Raw genomic sequence first — 10,939 nt, 5'->3', positions numbered from 1 at the left:
TTTCAAGATCGATACTATACTATTACTATTCCGACATTGCCTAGGACTTTTTGTCTGTGAAAGAATTTCATGTGCATGTTTATTTTCCACATGAACGTAGAAATATTTCTCTGTTCATGATTTTACAATTTATACAATTATCATATATATCGATAATACAATTTATCATATATATCGATGAAAAAGCAATTTTACGTTCTTTTCAGATCGCTCTAGTTTGCACATGCGTATACGAGGAATTTACATGAATTACATCTTTCCGTTTGGTTAAAAACTTACTAACTCGATAAAGGCTTTTCGTAGTCAATGTTCAAGCTACAATTTAGTAGTGTATACTCGGTATACTCGGTATAGTGTATACTCGGACGGTAGGAGTATTGTCGCCATTTTGGGGTGTTGTTTGAGACACGAAGATGCTGTTTGTTTCGATATTTTACTAAAATTAGTATCATATTTGTCGTGTACCTGAGAAAATGACGCAATTTCTGCCTCCAAATTTGTTAGCACTTTTTGCTCCGCGTGATCCAATACCTTATTTACCACCGGTTAGCAAGCTTCCGCATGAGAAGAAAAATGGAGGCTATATCGGCGTTGGAGGTTTTCTTAAATATTTCGAGGTAACAAAAATTGAAATAAACTTTCATATTGTACGCATACGCGTATTGTGGAAATGTTTTTTTTTTTTTGTTCAAAGACAGCTTTTGAATAGCATTTAATGATTTACGGAATGTAATGACGAAGGCATAACGTACATTTTTTATAGGAACCCAAAGATACACCACCGCCAGTACGTGTGGAAACGAGGGAAGAACGCCTCGAACGCAGAAGAAGAGAACGTGCCGAGCAAGTGGCATATAAATTAGAACAAGAAATTGCGGTATGGGATCCTGCTGGTATTCCAAATGTAACAGCAGATCCTTTTAAAACCCTTTTCGTAGCCCGGATAGTGAGTATTTCTTATGAGCGAAGACTAATTTTCATACAACCATGTCAATAAAACGTTTTACTTCCTATTTACGTTCTTATCACATTCTTTTTAGAACTATGATACTTCGGAATCCAAACTTAGAAGAGAATTTGAAGTATATGGTCCAGTAAAAAAGGTATGTAAATAAAAGTTAGTTGGCTTTGAATTGTACAGATTACTAAGATTTTTATTCAATATTTTAGATAGTGGTAATTCATAATACAATAAATGGCAAACCTAGGGGATATGCGTTCATTGAATATGAGCACGAAAGAGATATGCACTGTAAGTAAAACGCAAGAAACATCAATCCCTTGTTGAGAACCTCAGTGAGTCCATAGTCTGGAATTTCACTTTACTTAGCGTCACTTCCAGCTAGTTATAGTGGGGCAGGGCTATAGTTAGGATACCCATTTTCATTGGTACTAAACCAGACGGTATGGGGGGTCCCGCCATACATCCATGCAGGATTACCATTCTGTAAATGCATATATGGTAAACGATCAACTGAAAAAAGAAATATTGGCTGTCTTGATTAATGCAGTTTTTATCTTGTTCTTGGTACAGCGTGGTGGCCGCTGCCGGCAACTAGTGCCGTTCACTATTCCATGCAAAATCCCTGAACCTGCCTGATATGATAGGTTTGTATGTGTGGTAAGATCCAACATACAACAACGTTTGTTAGCGTCTATGCTTACCCTATTTATCTGATTTTGTTATATTTGCGGTTTTTGAGTACCACCCCTCTGGGGGTTGCTGATAGTTATACTTTTAAAATATTGGGAGTCAGGACTCTTTTCGATTTGGGCTGAAACTCTTTTATTTTTAACTACACGGTTTGCAAAAGTTAGCATTCTACATTGAAATTGATTGGTGGGCTTTTAGGAAAAAGGTTCAGGGACATGCTCTGCAAGCAGTTAGACTTTGCGTCTGTACATAAAGATAGATTGCAAATGTGATAACCAAACTATCTATATATATTATATAAAAATTATATATATAATATATGTATATAGGTACGAATAGACAATGTTTAAATTTCTTCGACTAAAATTTAACCACATTCTCTCTCAATAATACATTAACAATCATGCATCATTGGGTAATACAATACACTTCATCGTGTCTTGGTTGTAGCACCTATTTTTTTTTTTCTTGTAATGGGCATATTATTATAAGTACTTGTAGGTCAAACTGTTCTCTCTTAAAATTTAAGTAGAAACGTGTACCAAGCGAATGTCGGGCATCATAAATGGACTCTATGACAAAAAATGTTTTCTCGTTAGGTCTAGTACCAAATTGCATGTTCCAAACTAAATGATTGTTCTTTCTCGAGCATCTTATTTCGTCGCTGTTTTCGTTTTACTAAAGTTTTAAATTAGTTAGTTATCATCTTATTTGGAAGGTCATCTAATCATTCTTTCTCAATCAACTGTTTACATTTAAGTCCTTGAACATATCAATTTCGATATAGAATACTAATTTATTCGAAAAATCTGGCTTCGGATTTTCATCTCGAATTAGTTAATTCCTTGGAAAGCGTGCATAGAAAATAATACGTGTATGTTCAAAAGGTAAACAAACGTTTTTCGTGAAGGTAAAGTTCCCCTTGTTAAACAAGAGAAAAACACAAGCCGTTTAACGTTACGTTAAATTTAATATATGATTAGAACACAGTATAATATATAAAGTATAAAGCATACGATACTTGCGCACGGTTTGGTCGTAAGTAGAAAAAAAAGCGCACCAGGTAAATGCAAAGTAAACTTCTTCGGAGATTGAACGAACATATGAAGACTGGGCACCTTCCCAATGAATAGCATACGCGCTGGCCTACTCTATGCTCGCGAGTCTCTTACAAGTTCATTTCACAATTAAACGTACTTCTAAGATTTGTGTTAACTTCCGTACGTAAGTAGCCGCGGTAGGTATTTTTGTATCTGCTATACTTTTTGAACTTTACAAACGTAGATTTAAGGTACCGAAAAATCCGTACATTTTATTACTGATTGATGCCCCGCGAATATAACGTAGACTCGTGATTTTATACGGTAAAATGGTCATTGCGGTACGGTATCGGACCTTCTTCTAGAAACGTAGCGAACATGATCTCGGAATATTCGACTCTTTGTACGCTTTATACATAAAGAATCGCAATCTCATCATTCCTATATATATATATATATATGTATGTATGTATGTATATATATGTATATATGTATCTCGTGAATACAGAAATTAACCAGTCTCAGATTCGAGGATTCTCGTTTCGTGATGGTACGTACATTTTACTTTATAAAAGAACGCACGTTATAATTGGTACGTGTATAATCAGGAATAATATGTGCCGATACCTTACGACCTCAATCATTTCTGAAAAAATAGTAACAACTATTAGTTTGGATAATATCGTTGAGGCAATAACAAGAAATCTGACGGAAATAGAAATAATATCGGAAAAAAAAGAATCGTGTATAGGTAATATAGTGAATGCATCGTTCGATACTCGATTTATTATCTCTTTTGTATTTTCAGTATCGCATTCTCAGACTGTTCTTGTATTCGTGTCTGTATATTTTTCATTTGTACTTAAACGAGAATTGTTGAAATTTCATAGTCCGTGGAAAAAAGCCTTTTGAAGATATTTTCTTAGTTGCGATATTCGCACTGTCAAGTCTAAAGATTGAAGTCTTTTTAGAATAACAATCTTTTCTGCCACCTCAGATTTATTTCCTTGGGACATAGAAGTCCCATAGTTTACTAAATAGTGAACGTGGGATCGCGAGCAAATGGTAATTTTCAATCGGTACTTCTAGCTGCTTATAAGCATGCGGATGGTAAGAAAATAGATGGTCGCAGAGTGTTGGTGGATGTCGAACGTGCCAGAACCGTGAAAGGGTGGCTTCCGCGAAGACTGGGTGGTGGACTTGGAGGAACGCGAAGAGGTGGACCAGACGTAAATATTAAACACTCTGGTCGGGAAGACAATGAAAGAGAACGAGAACGGTATCGTTTGGAACGAGAGAGGGAGAATTCTGGACGCCTTGATAGAGACAGGTAAACGTTCATACTGTACATACTGTATTTGTAATATTTTGAATAGAAATATACTAAATTCTGTTATATGTTCATATTTTGTGCAGAGATCGCGATCGCTTGGATAGAGAACGTAGAAGGTCTCGCGATCGTAAAAGAAGGTCAAGAAGTAGGTCGCGCGATCGAAAACGTAGACGTAGTCGTGATCGCTTACCTGATCCGGATATTGAAGAGATTCAAAGAGACGAACGACCACGTGACAGGAGAGATCGAGATCGTGATCGTGACCGTGATCGAGATCGTAAGAGAAGACGTTCCAGGAGTAACGAACGCGATCGCGATAGGGACCGTAAGAGGGACAAGCGTGATCGTGATCGCGAACGTAGAGATAGAAAAGATCGGGGTGATCGTCAGGATGAAGATACGAAAGAAATTCGAATCAAAGAAGAACCTCTGGATGGTATATTTTTTTAAATCTATTGCCAAGCCTCATTTAAATCAGTTAATTCGTTGAAGTATTAATTTTCATACGAAAATTTTTCAGATTACCCTGACTATAGTAACACTTTCTCAACGTCTGGATCATACTTTACCGCTGTAAAATACGAAGATGATAATGACCAAGAAGTAGAAGAGAAATACAGAATTCCTGAAGGTCGTCCAGATCCCCCTCCCTACAATAACTATGATTCCGTACAAGACTATTGATCTCAATGATATCTCTTATATTGTTCTTTTTCGTTACCACGCACGACATGATGAATTAACGCAATTGCCAATAATATATTGTATTTCCTACTGATATTAGTGTAACATCGAATCAACTACATTGAGTATTTAGTTTCTGTAGAATCTACAGCGACCATGTACTCAGTAAGGATATTGCAAGGTAAGCAGATTTGGATTATTGATTTATACGTAATTATTTTTATTGTGTTGATTCGGACTTTTGTATATTTATGATTGGTACCAAGGTAATTTCGGTAAATGAATTAAGTACATATTAAATATTGTCAGAATTAAATTCATGAATTTCAATTATTATAGCAGTTTGTGTGAGACCTCGCAATATGGAACTGGTAGGTTTATAGATATCCGAATTTTTTTGTGTCTACGATAATTCCAATATTCTCTAAATGTGTACATACCTTCACGACTGCTACATGTATATTTATATATATATAAAAATAAAACAAATTACACACTTACGTTTATTGGTTATCCTGGCATTTATTTCTGCTTTTCATAATTTGTGAAACTGAAAAGTAAATATTCGTATAAAGATCATTTATATACACGATTTTAACATTTATCTCTGGTACGTTTCGATAAACTTAACTGATAGTTGAGCAACTTTCACTAGACTATACTTATTATTTAGAACATTTACAAAGATTTCTGAAAGGTGAAATATGACATTTGTGTTAATGTACCTATGTTGTTATATGCATGTACCGGACGTTGAGGTATCGAACCAGAGTTATCTTTGGTTACATGTACCGTAAGTGACCGGAACATCGCGTATTAACTGGACCAAATCATTCCGGTCTCTTACCTGTGTATACGATGTCGATACCAGGATTAAAAATAGTAAAAACTTCCAAGAAAATCAATTACAACGATAAAATTATTGTACGTTGAATAAATTTGTTTAGGGTAATTGTATTGTAGGTATTCTATTACAAGAAATTGTATAGCTTTTTTTTTTTTTAAATAATATGTTATTCTTAAACCTCACATCAATCGGAAAAATCAAATCAGTAAAGAAATACCACATGCGTGAATGAAACTAATTTCGCTTTTATCTATTACTTACTTGTCTTCGCCTCTATTTTCTTATTATTTTTGTGTTCATTGTAACCGTTATTCTTGTATTTTATTGGAGAAAGCGTTATACAAATTATTAAATGTCAAATGTTATAACTTATGGAACTATGTACCATTCAGAATTGGCGCCAGTGGTTGATTGTCGAACTTAGGTGCATAGCGCTACTGTAGATGTATGGCATGGCGCTTTTGAAATTTTTGAAGGAAGCTTTTTATCTTCAAGTACAGGTAAATATATTAACGGTCATTGTTATGAGAACGTCTTTCGTACAAATTATTTTGATCTATCTTGTATTTTCTTAGCTTCGAAACTATGGCTTTAATACTTATATCGTATGAAACCAGTGAAATTACATTACGTGGTTCAGAAAATTAATGGCTTGTCAAATGTTTTTGTTAAATGTAAATCAAATTTAAGTCTACTTTATAGAAAATTAATTAATGCATATTAGAAAACAGCGATTTATTTGATGATGTAAAAATAGAGGATAAAGCATAAAGAGACGTGTGTTTCGTTGAAATAAATATTAATCAAAAACAGATATGGTAGTTGTTCAGAAACATCGGACTAGAGAGTGTAGAAATTCCTCATCCTATTTGCGTGATGTCACAGTCTGATGCCAACTAGCCCTGCCACATTAAGCGCGCGTTACCCGGAAATTACAATTCCCCTGCAATAACTCCGAATTGCTCCCGATTCCACATCGACGCTTATCGTTCACCAGTCTAAAAATCAACCTGGCAAATTGTGTCGACTTTATGATGTTATTCTATTCGAATAGTTGCACGAGATTTCACAATTTTTCTTCGAGCCTGTCGATAATCGAATACCTGCAGAAGCTCAAAGAAGAGTAACGCCTGATCTTCGGTTCGATTCTATCGAATATCGCTCGCCATTTGGACCAAAAAAGTCTTGCAGACAGCTATATAATATCTGGTATTTTTCTTCTCTTTTTTTTTAATTATGTAAAAATGTACAAACGTTACGTACGAAATTTCAACGATCGAAATGTACATGAAATTGAGCTTATTTTTTTGTAATAAAAATTTACTTGAGATAAAACAATTTTAGGAATACGTTTCACTGTCGTTTTGCTCGAAAACGAAAGAAGATGACGGTTACAGCCAGGCACGCAATGAAATAGTTTAACAAGAAACAGTTGGTTGAATTAACCGCATATTTTCTCCAGCCCAATAAATTGGAAAACCGCAGGCGTAAGTAACTTAAAAAGCGGTTTGCCTCGTTTCTCAACTCAGTGCCTCTTACCCTCTGCCGTAGAGTGCTTAATTATTAGCGGTTCCGAGTTTGGATCGGTTTCTTGTCGTTGGTGATAACGCCACTAACAAATTCCACTTTTCTACCGAAGCTGCTATTCTATTAATAAACTTCACGGTAACGTTTCAGCGTGGGAAAAGTTTATTTAATCGAAACAATAGATTTCTAAAATTGTATTGCCTTTAAGTCGTATAAAGGAAACTGAAATTATTTATAATCAAGGTCAATGTACATTTCGTTGGTTTTAATTATTGAATCTGAAAATGTCATAAAAAGATTCAATTCAAGAACTTGATATTGATCTTGAATACTCTTTCCAACAATATCTCTGTACATGAAATCATTTCGCTTTGAAATTGCTTAAGAGAAAAATAATTTCCTGTTTTCGGTACGTCGAGACAGTTTGGTACGTAGTTTGGTATTAAAGCAGTATGGTATTAACAGTATATTTGTTGTACTATCATTGTGAATTATTTGCTTGTGCCAAAATACCTACACAAAATGTTCGACGCCATCAAGCGGAATAAAACGGTCGCGATTATGTGGCGATAGCCGTTGGTTCTACGGTACCGTTAAATTTCATTAATTTTTTCGGTCCTTTTGAGAACTGGGGCAAAGCACACGTTTGGCGCATCGCTCGCATCCGTGATCCACGATCCGACATCGTAAACCGAATACGACTTGAAGCTCCACCGTAATTCTATTTCATGTAACTTTAAAGTCAGTTCGATTGCACTGCTCTGCGAGTTTATTCCCCTTATCGAGCTTTTCGGATAAATATTGCTTGCCGATTAATCTTTCTAAACGGTATTACTTGGAGAAGATAAAGGACTTCTCGTGAAAGGTACATACTACCTTTGAGCGCGCTCTCTATACTCTTTCAATTCAACACTGCATAAAGTTATGACGTCCGTTTTGCTATTTGATCAAACACAAAAAATTTTCTTTTAGGAACCGCTGTCTTCGAACGTCCAACGCGTCTGCGCCGGAACAAAGCAAGGAAAAAGCTTCTTGGTTTACTTCGTTTATAAAACAGCGAGCAGATAGAACGTCGATTCGTTCAAACAAAATTCGATGGTTGGGCAAACTATCACATACGAATTATCGGGTACGAGATTTAAACAGATGCTGCGATAGAACAGCATCGCGAATCTTTTATCAGCGTTTGTACGAAGATTAATTATTCGCACTTACTATCAATTTGACTATTCTGTAACGACTACGAATAGATATAGGATATACCGGAGTACCAGGAGGGAGCGCGAGGAGAGACAAAAAGTGAAATAAAAAAATGGAAAAAGCAGAGCTAACGGAAGAGATATGGTGAGGGTGTTAACAGAGCTACGATATGTGAGGAGTAACGAATATCTTTGAACGTGTCAGGCATAATTAAAAGCAATTTCTTAATTGCGCGAATTCGTATTATCCGAGACGGTTACGTGGGAGAATGTGCAGAGAGCTTCCTACCGAGAATAATTTTATTGTTTTAAAAGAAGCACGGAAAACGTAACATGTTCGTTAAGATAACGATGGAAAGAAGGAAGAAGAGTAAAAAAAAAAAAACGATAGGAAGATGAAATCAAGAACCAGCGAACACTTGTGGATGAAATACGCCGTGGGCATCGGAGAGAGATGAAACGAGCAAGTGAAAACGAAGAGAGAGCCAAAAGGTGAGGAAGAAATCGGTGCACCTAGCGGGGTGAAGAACAGAAAAGGAAAACTATAGAAAAGAAGCATAGCAGCACGAGAGACAGTGAAAGATGATCCGAGGGTGAGAAAGAGAGAGAAAAAGAGAAAACGTGTATGGTGTTCAGGAGGTTTTCGGTGGTAGAGGGGAGAGAGCACTGCACGGTACGGCACGGCGCAGGTGTGCGCCGGTAGCCCGGTCGCTGGCATGGTATTCCGCACGCCTTAGGTGCGCGTGTGCGCCGAAAGAACGACAGTATGAAGATCAAAGCGTGTGTGGGTGCGCCTGTGCGGCACACAGGCACGAAACCCTCCAGTTTGATCGCGAAAGAGCGACGAGAGAACGCCAGTACGGGTACACTAAAAGGAGATAGGGTTGGTACTACGAATCACAGGCATGGAGAGCAAAGAAGAGAGTTAGCGACATAGGACAAAGTGTAGTTTGGGCCGTGTGGGCCTTAGGTGTTGAGATAGCAAAGAGTAGGGATGAAACTGAGAGAAGATAGGTAGACGAGTAGATAGATAGGCAGGCAGACAGGCAGGCAGGCAGGCAGGCAGGCAGGCAGGCAGGAAGGCAGGCAGGCAGGTAGCGATGCAGGCAGCGAGCCAGATGGCGAGGGTAGGAAGCAAGGTGGGCGGTCGAAGGGGTAGTAACGGATAGTAAGGGGAGTCGGGGGTGTTCGGTAGGGGATGCCGGAGGTGGCGGCGTACAGGGGGCGGCAGGCTGGTGGTGCGTCAGAGCCTGCAGTGAGCCCGGCAGTGAGGCGAAACGTTGGGCTCCGCGCGGGAGTCTCGTGGCCGCCCGCCTTTTCTTTTAAGTCGGGGTGCCTTTTTCCTTACACCCACCCCCGGCCCTCTTTTCGTCGCCCTCGCAGATCTACGGACCCATCGTCGCTCTATTTTCAAAGCACGCGAGTACCTCGCTCCGACTCATCGCCGTGATCGTTTCGCGTACGATCTCGTCACGGTTCGTTCTTCTGGTTCCGTTTCTTTTCTTCCGATCTCTTTTTTTTTTTTTGCCTTGGTCTCATCGGTTCGCCATGAGATTAGCCGTGGAGAGATGGTCCGGGATGCGATTTGCAGGCTGATTGCATCGCATTTGCAAGAGCACGCACAGAAGGGAAACTAGAGGGAAAAAGAGGAGAGAGAAACGGAGAAGGGGATAGAGACGGGATACTCGAGACGGGACGTTGATACTCGCGGAGACACCGTGAACGGCAGTTCGCTGCGGTACCGAAGGATCGTAGCAAGAAGACCGGTGGTGCGTGACCTCCGGCTCTAGCCACATGATACCGTGTTCGGTGCGTGCACGATCTCGTTACGGTTCTTTCAACAAGAAGAGGATATCGTGCGTTTCCCTGGTGACTATTGCGACGTATTGGTGGTATCGGTGGGTCGGTGCCGGTGTCGTTTGTCGTGGCAATATAATTCGGCGCTCGGCGGCAAAAAAGCAAGAATCGCGTTTCGTTTAGTGGCTGTTCGATGTCCCGAGTGAACGAAGAAAGGGAGAGGTGCAACGTGATCCGGTAGCGCGCCGTGACGTTGCCAATGTCAATGTTAACAGTGCTTGGAAGACGGTCACGGTGATATCGCTGTTGTACATGTATTTACGTCTATGTGTTCCCCTTGGCTCGACAACAGAACGGTTGCACGAGTGGATATAAAGAGTGTGAGAGGTAAAAAACGAAGAAAACAAGGTGCCACGAGCGTAGCACGGAAGGGCGGAGAACAGTGGAACTTTTGTTAGGGTATTCGGAGGAATGGTTGCGATCGAAGAGTTCGGGTGGATCGAGGAGGATCGAGAGGTCGAAACGATTCGATTTCTTGAAAGCAGAGGAACAGAGGTGCCGCGTGTGCTTCTCTTGCCCGCGACCTCTCTCACGCACCGCCAATGCGGCTGAGATCGCGCGATCTCATTGGCTGCAATCGTGCCGTGGTGTCGGCGATGGGTACGTCCAAGTTCGATGCTCGTGTTTGACCGAGGGGTACGCGTGTATTTTCTCTGTCACGCTTCTTCCTTTCGCTCTCTTCGAGTTCTTCTCCTCGACGAACGTTCCTTTGTCTTCTGCAGGTTTTCCCAATCTTCGCCGACCGTTTCTTCTTCTTTTTCTCCTTCGATGTTCTCCCGCAAATTTAACGCGTTCCTC

At 39.4% G+C, this 10,939-nt stretch overlaps 1 protein-coding gene across 1 annotated transcript; it reads left to right on the top strand.

Annotated features, from left to right (window-relative positions):
- The first annotated feature begins 342 nt into the window (after positions 1-342).
- LOC132916694 (U1 small nuclear ribonucleoprotein 70 kDa-like) lies at positions 343-5,196 on the top strand. Its single transcript, XM_060976913.1, is given in 9 exon segments — positions 343-617; positions 764-946; positions 1,041-1,103; positions 1,171-1,252; positions 1,535-1,579; positions 1,582-1,608; positions 3,784-4,024; positions 4,111-4,463; positions 4,548-5,196. Coding segments are annotated over 9 exon segments (1,302 nt in total). The 5' UTR covers positions 343-473; the 3' UTR covers positions 4,712-5,196.
- Positions 5,197-10,939: the final 5,743 nt, after the last annotated feature.

The sequence above is a fragment of the Bombus pascuorum genome, chromosome 2 (assembly GCF_905332965.1).
Source record: "Bombus pascuorum chromosome 2, iyBomPasc1.1, whole genome shotgun sequence".
In the NCBI taxonomy this organism is placed as follows: Eukaryota; Metazoa; Arthropoda; class Insecta; order Hymenoptera; family Apidae; genus Bombus; species Bombus pascuorum.
Note: the sequence above shows the minus strand (reverse complement) of the source record. Positions and strands in the feature narration are given on the sequence as shown.